Consider the following 21,084-nt stretch of genomic DNA (forward strand, 5'->3'; position numbering starts at 1 on the left):
ATGGCACTTCCGGCTGTAGGGAGCCTATGTGAGCCCCTTATCATATCTGAATCTGGTGCTAGCAACTCATTTGCTGCGAGCTCGAATACTCCCATTATTGCCATAGCTGTAGCAGCATGTGAGAAAGGAGCTTCCCTGTGGTATATCCACCCATGCTGTTAGGAGTTCATGGAAGATACACACATATCCCCTGTATCATCCTCTCCAGCCACAGAGCATTCATGAAAAGAGGAGGCATATTTGAACTACTGAGACCTGAAGACATTAAAGCTCTCTCTCTGCTGGCACCACACTGTCCAGCCTCAGCCTAGAGTTTTAAGAGGCATCAACAAAGAGACCAGTGCCCCTTGCAGAAGGAAGACCTTGCCTAACCACCCTCCCACCAACCAGCCATGGGAGTTCTACTCCTGGGCTGACGCTCATCACCATGTCAAAAACCAAAGGCAACCCATTCCCAATCATCTATCTCACAGGCAGAGTCTGAAGGACAGCCCACCTGCTACCATATGTTACCTGCTGTGAGGAACAACTTAGGTATGGGAGCTATTTACAGCAGTCGTCCTGAAGGGCTGAGAAACAGGAATCATGATGGTTGTAACCTAAGAATCCACACAGGATGGAAGAGGTTGCAGCAATGAAAAGTCCCTCCAACTTGTTCTCTTCCAGGTGACCTGTGGCTCACCAGCACAGCCCAACAAATAGGTGGTGCTTATGGGAAGTGGGTGTGGCCAGGGCATGCACTGATTCATTAGATTGCCTAGTCAGCATCAGTTAGCACGGTTCCAGCTTAAATGAAAAGCTGCCCATTTTGGGGGAAATGGCTGTGCAATCATTGCCTGTGCACCTCAGGATGAATTATGCACAAAGGCAGAGTGCAATCTGTGCTTCCCTGAGTCAGCTAAGGTAAATTGAAAAGGTGAAGTCTTGTAAAAAGATTTATAACTGTAAAGCAAGTATGCTAGTACATATTGTAATGCAGTGCTCAGGACTTACAGTATGTATTGTTGCAGAAATCCCCTGCTCCAAGACCTTAGTGTAACTCTACCAGCTCAATCTTAACTAGTCACATTCAGTCACTCCTTTAATCAACGGATTTTCTCATGTAGTTAAAGGCATGTTCCTATTCCTTCATGACACATCAAAGCAAAATAATGAATGAACTGATTTTATTATAGTACTAAAGAAATCTTTAAAATGTTCTGTTCTATGCAGACTTTTTAAAAAAATTCAGTCCCTTTCTTGCCAGTTCTATGCTGTATATCTTTCCCACCAGCCCCTTTAAAGACACATATTATTACTTCCTGTAACTTTCTTATGGTGATCCTACTGGGATCAGCATTTTCTAAGCATGTAAAATGTACTCAGAGTATAGCTCTACTACACAAATATGTTATACGTGTTAAAGCTTGTTCTTTGTACCGATTTACCTTATGCAGCTCTTGTAAGTTATGCTGAAAAATTCTAGAGTCATCTTTCCAGCAGGATTTGTATCATTTTCTTTTAGATTTTCATAAATTTTACTTAAATATAAAAGTTTAAATAATTAATCTGAGTAGGTTACCATTTCATAATCCGTATATTGATAAACAGTAGACCTGTGAGATGGTAGTGGAGGTTTTACAGGTATCTTTGTAACCATGCCATCAAATCCTCTTTTTTTATTATTTCAATCTCTGTAACATAAAAGGCTGATCATTATTTGTTGGCCTTGTAAAACTTACCTTGTACATTCAAGTTCCGTATAGTTAGTGATGAAATAATTAGAGGATACTATTAAAAAAATCTCTCTTTAAACTATGGAACTACTCCTTTTGAAAGCAGGTAACATTTTGCTAGATATGCTGTGTCACATTGCTAACCAGACGGAAACAATGTCTCAGAGCATAGCCCAGTTTGCTAAACTCATCACAAGGCCTGCTCTTCTCGGACTTGGTATATCAACTGACAATTAATATACTGGATAGTTTCATATAAAGCTATTAAAATGGACTATCAAGCTCTTGAGAGGCATGACTTTCATAGTTCAAGGCTAGGCAGAAGCAACCACTATGGAATCTATTTTTGGACACCTCATCTTAGGTTTTCAGCTGTGTACTGGGGAAAATCAGGAATAATCAAATATGCACTGACCTACAGTGTTATAAATTATGACTGACAGGGTGTGGGACACCCTTTTTCTCCCCTGACTTATGTTGCTGATGCTCAGCTGCTATGCTGTCTGCCTCCTATTTGCCATGATGTCAGCTAAGGCAATCATGATCATAGAAGGTATTATACACAAACACTGTGAACAACCGTTAAGTAAGTAATGAACACAAATATGAATGGATAGTTTTAAATCAGTTGTCATTACTGATTTAGCATTATTTAAGCAATTATAAACTTTGACATTTAAATTACTTCACAATCAGATAGGAAGTACACGCATGAGGGTTATCAAAGTCTCAGACACTAGTCACTGTACTCTTTATTAGCACTGTAACGCCATTGCCCTCAGTACCAGGGGACCCTATGAGAGACAGACTATTCTACTTTGCTTGAGCTGATGGGAAAGACGTTCTGGTATCTGAGTGAATGAGAGTTCTCAATAGTTACGCATACGCAGGACATATTAAGATATAAGAACTGGAATGCCTGTGCTGCTCGTTTGACTAATTACTAAAAATCTATAATTTACTATAGATTACTAAAAATTATTAAAAATTACTAAAAATCTGTCTTTAGAATGTATTTTTTATTCTTGGAACGGGACAGAGCATGTTTGATATTGAAACTGCTCTTAGAGATTTTGTGAGAGATTCATAGAACCCTGCATCTGAACCCTTCCTGCACTGTCATACTTTGCTTACAGCATGAACAAGGCTTAGGCATCCCTGTCTCTCATGTTGTTTGCCAGACTGGCTACCTTGCTGTGTTTTTATACCTTTACTTTTTTACAAGGCTAAGTTGTTGGCTTATCTGGAGGGTTGTGGACTGCTTTCCATCTGGTTCCTACCCTTGGGCCTGTCTGGGTTGGGCGGCCCTACAGGTATTAAATCTCCCACCAGTATAACTCTCAGGGTCAATGGAACATGCACGGCTTCCCCACTTCATCAGGAAGCAACGCTCGGGAAACACACGGAACAGTAGACTAACTCCAAAGTTCTGGAAAGACTCCCACATGGTGAATGCTGATTTTCATGTTTGAAGAAAACTCAGGCTTTTATTAACGAATCATCAAATACAATATGATGCAGGGTGTGTGTGTGTTGTAGGTATTTTTTGTTGTCTGAAATGATAGTTCCTTCCACTAGGAGTGTTGCTATTCTAGCTTTTGGAAAAGTATATTTGAATTTTTCCTCTCTGCCCAAAAGTATTGTAAGTGATATCTGATGTTCAGTACTGGAAATGACCAGGTATTCTGATATGGGGAACTCATTATTTGTAAAAGCAGCAAAGAGTCCTGTGGCACCTTATAGACTAACAGACCTATTGGAGCATGAGCTTTCGTGGGTGAATACATCTGACGAAGTGGGTATTCACCCACAAAAGCTCATGCTCCAATATGTCTGTTAGTCTATAAGGTAAAGCTCATGTTCCAATACGTCTGTTAGTCTATAAGGTGCCACAGGACTCTTTGCTGCTTTTACAGATCCAGACTAACACGGCTACCCCTCTGATACTTGATTATTTGTAGTTTGGGTAACATTTCTCAAATTTCCATGGGCTCACTTCTGCCTGTAAGGCAGACCTTCATCTTGCAGGGCTGTGAATTGGGCCCTTTACCTACATGTGATTTGAGAACACTCCTCTGATGGCAGAGAGATGGGACTATTTTAACCATTTTTGGATTAATCATTTTTTCATTACAAATGCTGATCTGTTAACATTTAAATTATTAGCAAAACCGGGTTGGGGGAGTTGACAAATTTCCCGATTTCCAAAAACACAGAGAATGTTTTTTTAAATTGCGAAAACATTTCATTTTGACATTTTTTAAATAAAAAATTCCCGTTTTCTGGCTTGCCCTTTTGAAACGTAAGCTAATTAGACTGAAAAAAGTTATAGAAAAAAGGCTGACACTTTCAAAAACTTTTTGAAATTATCAACACATTCTGATTGACCTGCAACAAAAAATCCTGGAGTTTCCAGTTCCCAAATATTTTCATAATTTCAATTTTTCATCCCAATTCAAGATGGGAAAAATATTGAACTCTTAAAAATATTTGCAAGCTGAGAAAATCATTTTGCAGCCAGCACTACTAACCAGTCTCTTCCATCTCTAGATTCATACTGTACATACAAAAGAAAAAAAAACACATCAAGGACTACTAATAAGTACACAAAGTACACAAGTGTGTTTATTACATTTTTGCAAGCACTTTGTTCTACATTTCAAAAACGCCACCATCAAGCTGTTGGCACATTTATGTACAAAACAGATTAATTGTAATGCCTGCTACAAAGCATTTTTTGTGAAAATACAAACTCTAATACCAGAGAAAAGCCAAAAGCATCAACATCATTACATGAGTTTAAAAGACATAGTTTTAAAAATCATCACAAACTGTTTAAGACACTAAACTGAAACACTACAATACAGAATCCAAAAGAGGTTCATAGTACTTTTTGCAGAACCGGTACTGCACATACCAGAAAACTGCTGACCTTGTAAGACAGCCTAAGTGTAAAAAAACAAAAACAAAGAAACAAAAACAAAATCCAAAATCAATCAACTAATACTACTTAATGCATAACCATGCCACAAATAACTATAGTATTACCTTCTACTTACTACAAGAATTGTTAAAAATTACTGATGATGCATGACTAGTAATAGTACAAAGAAGAGTTTTACTCAAGAACTTTTATTAGAAATGCACTTACACTGAGAGAGAATTCACAATGGTCCAATAAGTGCACAAAACTATCTAGGATTTTTAACACTGACAAAAATGTCTTGTCAGGATACATCACTTTAAAAGACAATTTACAGCATTCTTGTAGCATTAGAAATAGGCAAAAAAAAGAAGCAAAAACAAACACCAAATTTGGTCCAATAATACTGATTTTTGTAGGGTTTTTTATACAGGTACTTCCTTCAAATTAATGACTTACCTTTCTGTTAACATTTTCTTACTCAAAATAAAGGTTCAGCTGTATTTCTACACTTCCATACAGTAAGCTCTGAAGTGGCCTTTTACCTCACTTTCACATAATGCAGGTAAACCAGTATGTGTAGGAAAGCTGCAAGCCAAGCTATTGCATTTATGGAAGCCTTCTTGAATATATCACATACAATATACGTATATAGTTCAGACAGGTGCAATCCATTAAATTTTTTAAAGCAGGTAAAAAGACTTCTGACTTGTAAGGTTGCCGTAGTTTTGATATATCACTTTCATAAATGTAGCTAAGCAGTAATTGCTCACATCAGCACATGAACAGCTCCAATTCAGCATAACCATTGTTGAATTACAAAGAGATCATTCTGCACAAACCTACGCATAGCTATATGATTTAGTTAACATTTGTCTATATACTGTAACTCTTTAAAGGTAACCGTGGTATAACATCCTTTAAACAGGCAAGAGGCCATGCATTATTAGCACCACGGTCTGCATGCTCACAATATAAACAGGAATACTCAGCAATAAAACTATGAAAGAGAATATTCTTTAAGAACATCAAGAATAATACAATGTTAATAAAGATAAGAAGCACTTTTTTTTTTACCTACTATTACAAATTTAGAAATTGCACCTTTGATTGTTTAAAATGTTCTTAGGACCCTCAATCAAGATGACCACTGGGCCATCTGGCAAGACTTCCAAATATGAAGGAAACTCATCAGTGTGTTTTCTCTAGATATTGTACATAATGTGCAATGGTCCCTTTGACATATACCTGTAGTTAAAGTAGATACTGAAATTAAAACTAAAAGGTATAAAAAGCTATTTTTTTCAAAACCATATAAGAAACAATGCAAAAGGTGTTATGCATAACACATACAAAGTGATTAAAAAAATCAAACACATCTCCGTATTTGACAATAGTTAGTATCCTCGATAGAACAGAACTAATTTGTTTAAGAGGATTCAGGAAAGGCTGTTTAGGAGCTTTGCAGTAGAGAATGGTCACACAAACTATTAACTAATTAGGAAACCAAGTGCTAGACAACCAAAAATTGTACCTGGGCGATTTACAAGTCACCCTAACTATCTTTTGTGAGAAGCACTTTCTTTTTTTTTTTTAATGGTTAGATGGCCTTTAGTTAAACAACAAAGCATTCAAATGTTAGAAAGTAAGACAAGGTTTCTCTTATGTGTATGCATTGAGCCGCTCTTTAGAGCGGGTAGAATGAATGTCATGAAGCTCTTGCTCCTCCTTTGACTTAATATCCTCATACTTTTGCATTCTGCACGCATCTTTCACATAGGCCCAGTTAGCAGACAGAACCATGAGATAATGAACCTGTAAGAGAGGAGATACGGAGTTAGTAACTAATTGCATAGAAACAGAATATATTCAAAGTTGAAAAATTAAGATCAAGATGTTTAGATGGGATCAAAATGCACTGAGCAGAGCAGGTTAGGGAGTGGAGTGCAAAATCGGTGTAAAGCTCACCTTTGAACTTCATTGATCCTGGGGCTATTCTCTGCACTGTGATAGAGCAGTCTGTAGGCTGCTCTAACTTACATTTGGTTGCAATGGCCATAAGGCCAAAAACATAGCAGAGGATCAGCATGGCATAGGGGTGTCCCAGGCATACCCTCCGTTCTGCTAACAGCAAGGAGACTGTGTGACAAAAGAGCCCCTCCATCAGCCCTAGATCACTATTACAATGAGACCATGGATCTGGTTCAACATAAGGTGTAGGTGGGTTCTGATACAGGAGAAACTTTGAAGTAGATGCCCATATATCTGCTTGGCTCCAGGATTCTTAGAAAGGCCAGAAATGCTTGAGGAACTGCCCTAACACATAGAACCTGGGAAACTAGTGGAGATATCTTTACAGAAGGCAAGGCAACAAAGCCATCCTGAATTCTCCTGGGGTTTTTGTCCTATCCTCTACCCTCTCCTACAACGAAGGAAAAGGAAAGACTCATCTATAAAGCAGACTTTCATGGTAACTATTATAATCAATTAGAATCAACTTCAAAATACACCCCAACCAAATCCAATTGGGCTGGGGGCACGCTAAACAGGGCTTTGAACTCAGGGAACCTTGGTCTCTCCAAGAACAACAAATATAAATCAGTGATCCTGTACTAGGAACGTTCATTGACATTGTCTCCGGAAAGGTGGTCTTGATTCAAATGGACAATAACATCTGTGTTGAAGAAATGTTGCAGATGTGAGAGTGGGCTTTGTCCCACAATTTCTGATTATCATTTAACTGGCATGGAAGGAGATCATGCACACAGGAAGTCTGAGTTGATCCATGCTAGGTATTCATGAATGGTCTCTGTATCGGGGAGTGTTGGAACAAAGAGGGTTATGGATCTCTGCCACTCAACTGAACAAGAAGCCTCATTCATCTCTGATAGTAAAAGTCCTGGCAAAGCTCAGAAGAGACAAAGGTTTGGTAACCCTTATCAACCTTACTGATTTGAGATTGCAGCTGACCAAAATTTATCCCATCAAACAGAGTCTGCCCTGGCACACAAGGCACATTGTTCTACCCTAATCTGGAAACTTAGCCATGAAAGTTTGGCTTCTAACAGGGCAGAGCTCCCCAAGTACTGAGTATGTGAGGAAAGGGGGTTCAGGTCCTCCTCGCCATCTGAATACCATCTACCAGAAGGACTTGTGATTGGAAAAGGTACACATCTTTCTTAGAGACTTGGAGAAAGGCAACACAGAGAAAACACGACCCTGTAGACATTTTTTATTTGATCTACACATAAATGTTTGAACTTCTTTGCCAGTTTGAAACTCACTTGAAGACTAACTCCCTCCAGTTAGTCTTTGGCCTATCATGAACTATTTAAGAGTAAACAAGTGTCTCTACAGTCCCATGTCAAGTAAAACATATGTCTGACATGTGCCCTTCCTCCCCATTAAAAAAAAATCAAAGTACCACAGTCCTGACAAACCCAATGAAATTTCCTTTGGAGCTCAAGTTTATTAAAAGGAAGGTCATTTTCTAGTGGCAATGAATTAAGCTTGTAGAACTAAATAAAATTCTGGATCTAATGACTGATCCTCAAGATACTAAGTTTTAAAATAATAAAGCGATGGTTTATATTTATGCAAGATTCATTGTGAGCTAGGCCCCCAGCTCAAACCAAGCTTTGGACTTTGGGCCTATGTGAAAAGTTGCTGACAGAGCCTGTGGTCAGGATTTTACACACACAGCAAATGGATCATGGCCCTTCAGACTTCCTAAGGCTTCACTGTGCTCCAACTAGAACCCCAAGGAACTTTTAACAGTAAGAATGGGTGTTTGTGGAATCTCCACCGTTGAAGATTTTTAACAACAGGTTAGACAAACATCTGCCAGAGATGGTCTAGCTAATTCTTAGTCCTGCCATGAATGCAAGGGAATGGACTAGATGACCTCTTGAGATCCCTTTCAGTCCTACGATTCTATGGACATGTAGTCATGGGAAGAATGTTGGCAGTGTAATGGACTCATTAAAAAGGAACTCCAACATCACGTTGGAGCAGAATCTTGCATAGATATAAACCATCACTTTATTATTTTAAAACCTTGCTTCTTACTAGATAAGCATAGTGAGCAGAACTCCAGATGGGGAGCTGTAATTGGTGTCCTTATCAGAAGTTACAGACATACCAAACTTTGGACGGGGCCTCAGATGTCCACTCCTTAGTGCAGAAAGGAGATAGCGAATACTCTCCCCACATACCAGCCTAGAGTTCATGGAGAGGCCCAAACATGTCAGTACGAGATATGACATTCTCCCTTCCACAGATGCATCCTCCCTCCGCCCCTGTCTCCCCATAGATGCCAATGTTAGCTTTTCGGAGCACAATGGGGCACCCTGAAAACAATTTCTATTGCCATGTACATGCAAAGGAACCTAGTCACATGTAATCCAAGCATAGGGGTTAAATAGGGATACCAACTGGGAGGGAAGACGAGTGCAAGAGGGTTATGTACTCTTTAAACTAAGGGGTCTGTTCCGGAGGACTTGGACGAACCACCAGCAAGCGATTGGCCATGAGTTAAGCCCAGAACTGGTTGGGTACGCAAGCCGTAGGCAGTGTGAACTGGTGGTCCCATTTCCTCATTGAACATAACATTGCAAGCCCATTTTGTTCCTTCAAAGTCCATGCAACTTTTTGTTTCATTTGACACCAATTTTCTAAGCAACACTGATACTAAGAAGGCCATGTCTCAATGGCCATCTAATTGAATTTCACACTTCTACGATCTGGCTGGCCTAAAGCTAAAGGACCATGTCAAGGTTGATTCAATCTGAAACAGGGCAGCTTCCACTGCCTGCCTCAGGTATATTTCAATTTCAGAATTATGCCAGGCAGACATCGTCCTCATTCCATGCTCTTATGAAGTCCTATTGCTCTCATTTGGTCTTTAGGGAGATATTCTGATTCAGTCTTTCAGTATGTGTGTCCAAAGTAGGGGAGTCCAAACTCTTCTGCCCCCTAGAATTTAATTGGATGTCCCTTATTTGAGTTAGCCAACATTTTGAAAAAATGCTTCCCCCCTGAAGGCATCCTATAAGCTTCCCGTCATATAAGGCTGTTTTTTGGGAGCCAATTAAAAAAAACCACACCACTTTATTGCTATTGGTCCAGTTGCAGTATTATTGTTTACACCTTCTTACAGCAATATCTCAAGCCACTTTCTCTCCAGAAGGAAGGATCCTGTTCAGCTTGCATCTTAAGACAAGAGGAATTATATATTTTGTAATTCTGCTTCTCTGCAGATATCATACTGCAAGGTTCTAACTTAACCATCACCTCTCAGAGTTGGGAGAAATATCAATTTGTGTTTTTATTTATATATGAACCTTTTAATGTTCTTTCTACTTCCTTCAGTAAATTTAATATTTATTGTTTATATTATTATTTGCAGAGTCTTTGCTTCCTACTCATTCAGGTACTGACGGGAAAGTTCTAAGAACAGCAGTTTAAAGGTTCAAGATGGTGCCTAACTACAGATAAGCGTGGCTGTTTCTTACTCCTGTCTGCTACCACTGCCCTTAGGAACCAAAAAATGTTTAGAGAATGAGAAGTCCTATCAGTCTAGTCCCTGAGTGGTGCAACCCAGAGCGAGAATCTTGCAAGAGAACAGATTATTTTTCTCTTTCCAGAAGACCTGTAATGTTAATTTTTATATGGCATATCAATTAAAAGTAGACAGGTACTTCTACATAATAACTCACCAACAGACTCATTCATTTGTCAAGCTGGAACATGGAAATAAATATGGGTGAATGAGCAGGTAATTATTTTGTAAACACAAGAATTGTATCCTTCATATACAACTATGAACTCAAAAGATAGGGTAGCTAGTGGGAAGAAACGGTCCAAGGGTCTAATGATTTTGCTCTACAAAATAAGTTTACAGCAGAATGTGTTTCTTAAAAAACGTATTTCCTTGACAAAAATTTAGATTCTTCTATATTTCAGCATTTGGGGATAGATGGGAACTCGTGAACAACTCTTTCTTTCGTAATAAGACTAACTCTGACAACTGTGTAAAGACACACACAAAAATCCCATTCCTTTTCAGGAAGGCTAGTGAGGAGGAAATAGATCTGCACATGTGAAGTAATTTGGCTCTTGCAGATATCCCTATATTCAATGGTGTTAATATAATACACTATATGACTATTGTGACTATACATGCTCTTAAAAAGTAATTAACTGTAACATTTAAGCTTCTCAGAAGTCCCTGGGATTATAGATGGAAAAAATTCTTAAATATAATTCTTAAATGACTGGTAATGAACACAAAAAACTTTATTGTTGTAGACAAATATGTATATTCTGGCTACTGCCAGATACTTGTATTAAATCTTTGAATTTTAAAATAGTTTTATCAATCTGCAGCTTTGCAAAGGACTGGTGTTTGAATATCAATGATCTTGTTAAAAAGTCTGAATTCATTAATGGGAAAGATCTGTCATTGTTTCGCACAGGCAGGAAAACAGACAAGGCAAAAGGGATGTTTTTTAACTAGACCACATCTTTATTCAATCATCTGGGAATTATCCCGCAATAACTTTTACAGTGAAGATTATCTTTATTTCTTGTTAGAGGGCTGCCATCAGCACTTCACGCCTCCCTACTGGGTCTCAGTCTGGTGCTATCCCCATCCCACCACATATGAAAGTTAGGGCTAGGGGAAAAGGGATGTCTCCTTGCTTTACAGCACATTAGAAGCTCCAAGCATGTTCCCCAGCTTCTTTAGGGAATTCCTTCCCCATAGTCCACTTCCAATTCCAGTTTGTCAGGGAACCAGGCCTCCTATGGAACGAGTATGTGTGCTGGACAGCTGTCAAGTGTAACAATTTGAATCTAATCTCTGTCCTATCCATTAGGTCACTGGGCTGCTGTGAGTACAGCAAAAAACCGACAGACATGCTGGCCAATCTGGCAGTGAGGGGAGCTGCTTGTCCAACAGGCAGTGGTAGCCAGACCATAGGGGAAAAAGCTTATATGGCCTTCCATCTGTTGCACAGAAACCAACAGTCTTCCTCAGAGCTCCGGCCTCTTCATCCTGCATCTTCATGATTTGGGAGAGGGAGGTTCTTTAACCTCCCTCTCGCAAACATGAAGATGTCATTCTGGTGAAGGAGAAAACCGTCCTTAAAGGGAAGCCCTTTTTGTCCATGCAGGTCAAGACAATGAGCCCTACCTTTGAGGCTGAGCGTGTGCAGTTTGAAGGACTGTTCCTAAAAATGATGTGTCACAAATAGGGCTGTCAATTAATTGCAGTTAACGCACGTAATTAACTCAAAAATATTAACTGCGATTAAAAAAGTAATTGTGATTAATCGCGCCATTAAACAATAGAATAACAATTGACATTTATTAAATATTTTGGATGTTTTTCTACATTTTCAAATATATTGATTTCTATTACAACACAGAATACAAAGTGTACAGTGCTTACTTTATATTATTTTTATTACAAATATTTGCACTATAAAAATGAAATAAAAGAAATACTACTTTTCCATTCACTTCATACAAGAACTGTAGTGCAATCTCTTTATTGTGAAAGTGTAACTTACAAATGTATTTTTTTTACATAACTGCACTCAAAAACAAAACAACGTAAAGCTTTAGAGCCTACAAGTCCATTCAGTCCAACTTCTTGTTCAGCCAGTCGCTAAGACAAACAAGTTTCTTTACATTTACGGGACATACTGCTGCCTGCTTCTTATTTACAATGTCACCTGAAAGTTAGAACAGGTGTTCACATGGCATTTTTGTAGCCGGCGTTGCAAGGTATCTACGTGCCAGATATGCTAAACATTCGTATGCCCCTTCATGCTTCGGCCACCATTCCGGAGGACATGCTTCCATACTGACGATGCTCGTTAAAAAAATAATGCATTAATTAAATTTGTGACTGAACTCCTTGGGGAAGAATTGTATGTCTCCTGTTCTGTTTTACCCAGGTTCTGCCATGCACTTCACGTTGCAGCAGTCTCGGATGATGACCCAGCACATGTTCATTTTAAGAATACTTTCACAGCAGATTTGACAAAATGCAAAGAAGGTACCAATGTGAAATTTCTAAAGATAGATACAGCACTCAACCCAAAGTTTAAGAATCTGAAGTCCTTCCAAAATCTGAGAGGGATGATATGTGGAGAATGCTTTCAGATGTCTTAAAAGAGCAACACTCCGATGCGGAAACTACAGAACCCAAACCACCAAAAAGAAAACCAGCCTTCTGCTGGTGGCATCTGACTCAGATGATGAAAATGAACATGCATTGGACCACTCTACTTTGGATCATTATCAAGCAGAACCCATCATCAGCATGGACACTCATCTTCTGGAATGGTGGCTGAAGCATGAAGGGACATATGAATCTTTAGCGCATCTGGAACATAAATATCTTGCGATGCCTGCTACAACAGTGCCATGCGAAAGCCTGTTCTCACTTTCAGATGACATTGTAAACAAGGCCTGGGCAGCATTATCTCCTGCAAATTGTAACCAAACTTGTTTGTCTGACCGATTGGCTGAAGTAGTACTGAGTGGACTTGTAGGTTCTAAAGTTTTACATTGTTTTATTTTGTAATGCAGTTTTTTTTGTATATAATTCTACATTTGTAAGTTCAACTTTCAGGATAAAGAGATTGCACTACAGTACTTGTATTAGGTTGTAATAAAAATAAATATAAAATGAGCACTGTACACTTTGTATTCTGTGTTGTAATTGAAATCAATATATTTGAAAATGTAGAAAACATCCAAAATATTTAAATAAATGGTATTCTATTATTGTTTAACAGTGCAATTAATTTTTTTAATCGCTTGACAGCCCTAGTCACAATCATTCTACATGGCATGTTGCTAAGATGGACTCTTTGGCGTTAAAAAAAATTACCACTGCAAATAAATAAAATACGTCCTTTCAGATTCATCATCCCACTTCAAGAGGGAGATTAAATATTTTCAGCTAAAACACTCCCTAAAATTCGTATTTCCCCAGAAAACGGCATCCAAGACACAATTTGCCATCAGTTTTTTGGAAAAAACAAATTAGTTTAATTTTCCAAAACTTCAAAATCTGCAGTCCTGCTCAATGCCTGAGGGCCAAACGTTGCCTTTTGGACACATGCAACAGAGTTCCAGTGTAGTCACATGAGTGACTTGAGGGCAGAATTAGGACCAACAGGTCTGCGGGGCGGGGAGAGGGGGTTGGCTTTGCTAGCACATATTTAGAATAATAGTTTATCCCCAAAATACCTGGGACTTAAGATCAGGAAAGCCAATACTCAGTCCTGGACTAAGTGACAGGTTTGAAGTCCAATACTGCATGAACAATCAGGACAAGGAATTGAGCGCTTTATTCCGTGAGACTGCCAGGATTTCCTCACCACAACCACCTTTCAGCGTGCATCCAGGGTCCACAAATGAGGGCTGGATAATAGGGTTGCATCCAGGGTGACGTTTCTTGTTCCTGGCTGACCTCTTATTCTACTTTTCCACAAGCAAGATTAAGAATTTGTCTACAAAGTGCTTTAGTCCACACCAGTGCAGTTTAAATTCTAGTGCACACTAGCATGTTGCAAGCTAATTGGTCCATGTGGATCCTACTGGCATGCACTGAAAGGTTCCCTAGTGCCTGTTAATCTAGTACTGTTTGAAACAGGATGGGCAGTTAGTGTGCAACATGGTAGTGCACACTAGAATTTACAGCCAGTTGGTTTGGACTCAACCACTGTATAAACAAGCCTTAAGGAAGGCTGAAAAGAACTCAGGATGGTGCCTTAAATTCAAACAGGAGACCATCTGCTCCTTCAACATGAGGCAGGAAACAACTTGGGATTCTGCCATCACAGAGCTTAGACTATTCTGCAAAACTTTCTATATCACCACCTGCTTGAAGGACAGAGAAAAAGACCACATTCCTTCATTTACACCCAGGAGCAACCATGCAATGGAAACCTGTGCTTCATGAACAAAACACATAACAATGTAGTGGCATGAGTGTATCTCAGAGCAGAATTTGTCACTTGGTGTCACTTCAAGGCTGCTGTACTACCTTCAGTTTATAGACCAAATTCTGTCCTCAGATACATGCATGCAGTTCCCATTGAAGCTGTACGTGCCTATCTGCAGCCAGAATTTTACCTTGTGCTTAGCTTTTGGTAGTCTTAATAATTTTCTATAGGACCAGTTGCATGCAGTAGTGGTCCAAAAGGGCATTATCTATAACTAATATGATGCAACTAATACATCTCTCTATAACTGCCACGATTGCATGCACTGATTTCTATGTAAATAATGGTTCATGGTACAATTTACTGAGTAATTAAAAAAAATTAGCTCAATGAATACAGAGTGAGCATGAACATGGAATGGTAGACAAGATAAACACAAATGGGCTCTCTTAGCTAAGCAATGCTAGGTGTGGCAGAGGAAGAATCTGCTGAGCAGAGGTCCTGGAGTGAAAAAGCCAATATTGTTGAGCTACATGGGTGCTTAGAAGTGGCAGTAGCTACACATGCCAGTGTACATAGGGTATGGAATAAATCAAGCACCCACACTAGCGCAACACACCCCAATGGGCTGTGAAGAACTGTGGTCCACACAGGTCACCTTCCCTGATCACATCTGGAGTACTGGCAACCTATCGGTCCTTTGGAGAGGAGCTCCTGACACCCTCTACACCCCTCTTTAGAGGGGCCACTTAGGTTACTGATAATTTAGCCTATCATCTCTTTTACTGACACCTGGAAACCTCTATCAGTCTTTGCAGAAGTATCTAAACAGTTAAATGCTCTTAACTTCTCTTAAAATAATTTGTCATCAGAAATGCTCCCTTTCCCTCACCTTCTTTGCCATATTGCCTACCTCTGAAAAATTATTTCCATCTTTGCTTACTATAACCACTTTAGCAAAATTAAAAATTCTAAGACAAAAACAGATAATGCGTTCACTTGCTATAAAGAGCTACTTAGAAAGCTATTCTCTTCAGTTCATGAATCAGAGGGAAATATCAGAAAATGCATGATCTTTGTTGAATATATTAAGGCTTTCTCCAGTTAATTAGAGTGCTCTGTCCACACATTTAACTTGAAATTATTGGCCATAGATAAAATAATACTTCTTTGGCAAAGTGGTGAGGGAAGAGCACTTAGTTAATTCTTTTTCCCCCAAGTTGCCTCAAATCTTTCTGGAAATATCTGCTGTCACTTTGGGTTCAAGTAGGGTTTGTCTGCAGCAGTTCAGTGAGCTGCTACTTTTTCCTGATAGTGGCTGCCTTGGGCTCCAGCATCTAATCTTTCATGTTAAAAATAACACTATTTAAATCCTTTATGTCTCTGAAGAAAACCTTCAAAGTGTGAGCCAAGTATAAACTGATGTCTTGAATCTGTCAACAGCCTGAGAATAACTCTAAGAAAATTGTGAGCTTTCCTAATGCATTTCAATTAGATGTTTACTCTGAAGCCTAACTATGGGATTATTAGTGTAAGCGTAGCTAATTATTTTTCTGCTGAGCAAACTACACAAGAAAAAATGAGAGACGCACTCTCTTATAAAATCTGTGCAATCTGCTGTGCATGCTGTCTCAGTGTGGCACTGTAAGTGGACTGTGCTCAAGCTGTGGTTATAATTTAGGGAATTACCAAAACTGAACCTGCCTAAACTGCCTTACTCAGAAAAGCTGTTTTTAAAGAAACATTAGAAGCAGTCATACTTGAAAGTTATGTGACAGGAGTAACTAATTCAGAAGTGGTATGTGTTTTGTGTGATTGACATCAGTACAGAGGGGCTATTATCAGAGATGGTTAAATTGGTTTGGGCAAGAGAAGGACTGAGAAGGCATCCACTCCCCAAACATAACCTGAACCTTATTTCAGGGTCAGATACATCCCCAACTCCCATTGAGACTATTCTGCTGTGTGGGGCCTAGCAATCTCTCTCTAAGACCCCACTGATGCTCTGTCATTCCTACGTTTGGAGTCGCTCTGCACTTTCCTTTCTATTTATTCGTCAGTCTATATGGCATGCTTATGGGAAATCTCCTCTTTTACATAAAGATATGTGCTATGAGGCGGAAGGTAAAATAGCCCCTACTATGGCTCCTGCCACCACAGAACATGTGGAGATTTGAAGCTTGTTTTATGCAAGCAGGGAAGTCTGAGTGAGGATCACCAATAGGGCAAAATTGGTGGTTTGCATACAGCTGCATTGCCTCTAAGGAACTGAATATAAAGGCTGAGAGCCAAAAACTCCTAAATTCAAAACCCCCTCTGCCACAAAATCACTGTGCAGCCTTGGAATACTACTTCCCAGGTGTGGAAAATATTAAATGATGCACAAGTGCTAAGTGTTTATGTTAGTTGAACTTTTAAATATTTATCTGAACCAATGATCCTTTCACGAATTTCCCATCACTAGAGAATATAGCTTAGATCAGCCATGCGGTGGAAATATAATTTTCTCTTTAAAATGGTATGGCATTAGTATTTCTTCTTTTGGAAGAGCTGAGAGTTAATCACTTAATGTAATATAAAGTACTGATAATTCTACTTACACAGTACTTTTCATCTTGAAGCAATTAAATATAATTTTTAGATATTAATCTTCTTGCTACTCTGTCACAGTAGCAGAGGTAGCTGTATTGTAGATGTGAAAACTGAGGCACAGAAGTTAATTTGTGCAACAGGGCTACTAGTTCAGACCACTTGACCATTCCCTCCTCTCTCTCTCTGCCCAGTATAAAGGTGCAGAAGATAGTAAAAACGACATCTTCAATTTGTAAGGATAAACAGCAGTTTTCTGGCTGGTTTGGTATAAATGAAACATAGTTTTCATAGATGAAAAAATAATCCCCCCCCAAATAGTATTATTAATAGGCTTGGAAGGATTAGATTTTTATCAGTAAATGTTGATCTCACTCACAAACTGACAATAAATATTTCCATCGATAATAATGAAAATTTACAGATTAATAAATTTTCAAGCAGCATTTCTCTTACTTTACTTTAGAGTTTGATTTAAGGCAATTTACTTTACATGTATATTTTTACATGTGATGTTGACAGTTTGTGTTTGAACCGTTATAAAGCTTTAATTTTTTGAATCTCAGTGTCTACAGTCATTACATATTTTTTGTCTGGCCTAACCACATTATCTGCTCCCCCATACTTCCTGCAACTGTGAACATTTAAATGAATAAATATCTTAAAAAATGCTTTAAAATATTATAGGTCAAAATTCTAAAAAAATAAAAATGGGAATTCTCCCAAATCATATTTATTGCAGTGGTACGTAGGGGCCAGCCATGAATGATGCTTAGCACTGTACAGACACAGAGTAGCAAACAGTCCCCATTCCAAAGACTTTACAATTTAAATAGTCACAACAGATGCGGGGCAAGGGGTATAGCACACACACATATACTTCATGACAAAAATAACACACTGTAGAGATAATTTTGGACAATTTTGTGTTATATTTTTGGGAAATGTTACCACGTTCATAGCAGTAAACAATGTTCATTGGCAAAAATGGCAAAATTTCCTCCTGGATTAAATCTAAGAGCTCAAGCTCTTCCTCAATCTCTGCAAAAGGATGTTTGTCATTTTAACAGCAGCAGCACAGCTGAAAATGAAAATGAAGAGAGAGTAGGCAGGCATGTGCACACAGAGGAGGGCATGAGGAAGAAAAATTTTGGTGTGATTGCTCTGCGGTTTGCCCAAAAGACCCTTCTAAACACAACAGAGGAACAGATACTTAAAGGAATTTTAATATTAAAAAATCAGAAAATGTTGTTTAAAGGAGGCGCTAACATAAAATAGCATTTTAAATTAGTAATTTTTTAAAAAATAGTTAACAGTATCCCTTTAAATTCATATGCCTTATTTTTTCTAGTAGTAATTGAACGTCTTTTTTTCAGCTACTAATTCTACTGCTGGCAGTAATAGGTAAAGGTAATAAAGGTAATAATTTAAAGGTATAAACAGGATATGTCAGTGATTTAGATGTGGCTGTATGTTCAGGAGCAGTGTCTCCAATAGCTTACCATAGCAATGACTGCTGCTCCAGCTCCAGCAAGTGCCACAATGAACAAATGGAATGTCATGTTTAGCTGTAAAGAGGACAAAGAAAACAAATTTCATAGTAATAACTCTACATGGAAACCAAACAAAAAGCCAACCTCTGACAGAGCAAACAACTACTTTCCTGCTGCCATTGTTCTGCAGAAGTTAATGATTCAGTAATATTTTTGACCAAATTCACTGCTGGCATGGTGTATGTTGATATGAAACTACAGTGCTTTTATTTTCAGGGTACTACACTTGAAAATTTCTAAGAACTCTGTGTGGGTGCAGAAACTCCATCTATTTTGTTTTCAAAGTTGCTGCAGTCTGTAACCAAGGAGATTTACGTGTACTGGGATGAAATCCTGGCCCATGAAAGCCAACGGCAAAACTCCCATTGATTTCAGAAGGGCCAGAATTTTAACAAGTGTGTACATTTATGGAGATATTACTTTTGTTTGTTCATGTTGTTTTCTTTGATCTAAAATAAGAAAAATAATAATCTGAATTAAAATATATGGTCTTTCTTTATGGAAAAAATACAACAAAGTTTGGATCCATCAAAGTCTTGGGAGTTATAGACTCCTACACCAGTGGGAAAAAATGGTCCAATGAGTTTAAAAATATTACTGCTCTGTTACAATATAACCATAATTTCTTCCAATTCCTTGTACTCTCTTTTTTTCTAAACATAAGGACAATAGTGTTTTTCATAATTTGTTCTCACCATGTAGCAGACACATTAACCTTCAGTAAAATCTCAAATTAAAAGTTGCAGGTTTAATGGAATATAATTACAAAAATAATAGCTGAAGTAACTATGTTGACGGAGTATGTTTTCTAGGGAAAAAGAAAAGCACTATATTTTTTCCTTGTGCCTTCATTCAATCACTTTGTCTATGATTAAAGAGTTAAGTGTCAGAGGAAACCATATATGCCAGTTATTTCTTACTAAAATGACTGTTATGGATTTGGCAAATAAAACTTAGCCCATTTACTCACCTCAGTAGATTCACACATCCTCAGGAAATTTTCAGACATAGTGCAAATCTTCTTTTCCTCTCCAATAGTTACGATTCCTGAAACACATGAAATATTCACTAGATTTAGTATTCAAAGCATTCAGTAGATTTGTTCAAAGGAACTGAGGAATCTAGATTCTTGGATGTTAGGTAGAACAAAGCAACTGTGGCTCATTTTACACAACAGGAAAACAACCTCTTAGGTCTTCAATTGGTCTCTTCATTGTCATGAAGCTGACATGTTATGAATGGAAGCAACACAGAGAATGATTCCTCAACCCATTTTTTATATTTTCATGTTGGATTTTATTAATTCCAGCCAACAGGGTATTCAAATATTAGAAAATAACTTTCAGCCAGTGCACATATTAGGCCTGTTGGCACATTCAAAAACATTCTCTGTCCTTATGCTGAGGAATGTGCTAGGGTCAGGATCCAAATTTGCTTGTCTGGTGCAAAGCGTCTGTTAGAGGCTATAAAAGTATGTTACCCAGCGGTGTGCTTAATCATCTGTTGATAATGAATGCAGCTGCTTACAGTAAGGGAAACAAGAAGCTGCTGTACTGTTCGCTTTAGCATGTGACAAGATACTAAATCACAGATTAGCCTGTTGAAAATTACTGTGTTACTGTGCCTTCCCTGTAGGAGATCAGTGGGTTTTTTGCAGGACTTGCAAAACAGATGGAAACTGTAAGGATTATATAAATAAAATACAGATGCAAACGTTAACAAAACAAAAGCCCCATACAGCATTTCCAGAGATAAGCATTGACCTTTAAATGTCTCTCAGATCACTTATCTTCTGAGGAGCAAAGTAAGAAGACTAGCTGTTATTGAATCATAGCAGTCAGAAATGGAAAAGAACAATCCATCAAATCCACTTCTTCCAGATCAGGACAGAGGCCTGTTGCCTGGATGATACTGAGGCACTCTTTCTTTCTCTATTGCTAAGCTATCAGATGGACAAAAAAGCTATAAGAAGAGGCTCAGGATTGACTAAGCAAAGACTAAGGCAGGCAGAGTACAGACTTCTCTTTGCAAGGCACAAGAGCCATGCCCCTGCCTCCTCCCAGTCAGAGAGTGGATACAGAGACATGACAGGGAAATAACACAAGAACATACTCAGTTTAAAGCTATGTGTGTCCCTCCTTGTGATCTACACCATTCTAACATTTTGAGATGTTTATCATTCCCCGCTTCAGCACTGCCTTCCTCCTTATTTCAGTTTTAACTCCACCTTATGACTTATGTCCCTCATCTCCTTTATCATATCTGTGAGTAACCTCCACCTACTTTGTTGTCATCTTTCTAAGCTGACCAGAATTGGGAGCAGTTTTCCAGCTGCAGAC

General features: G+C 38.5%; 1 protein-coding gene across 4 annotated transcripts in view; it reads right to left on the minus strand.

The window, feature by feature from the left end:
• Positions 1-4,318: 4,318 nt before the first annotated feature.
• GPM6A (glycoprotein M6A) overlaps positions 4,319-21,084 on the minus strand; it is a 319,807-nt gene continuing 303,041 nt past the window's right edge. For all 4 annotated transcript variants that reach the window (XM_045018381.1, XM_045018380.1, XM_045018382.1 and 1 more), the window contains 3 exons: positions 19,716-19,792; positions 18,695-18,760; positions 4,319-6,453 (listed from right to left, as the gene is read on the minus strand). In XM_045018381.1, the coding sequence (XP_044874316.1) occupies positions 6,301-6,453; positions 18,695-18,760; positions 19,716-19,792 (296 nt within the window). In that variant the 3' untranslated portion in view covers positions 4,319-6,300. The remainder of the gene's footprint in view (positions 6,454-18,694; positions 18,761-19,715; positions 19,793-21,084) is intronic.

Source organism: Mauremys mutica, chromosome 5 (genome assembly GCF_020497125.1).
Source record: "Mauremys mutica isolate MM-2020 ecotype Southern chromosome 5, ASM2049712v1, whole genome shotgun sequence".
Classification (NCBI taxonomy): Eukaryota; Metazoa; Chordata; order Testudines; family Geoemydidae; genus Mauremys; species Mauremys mutica.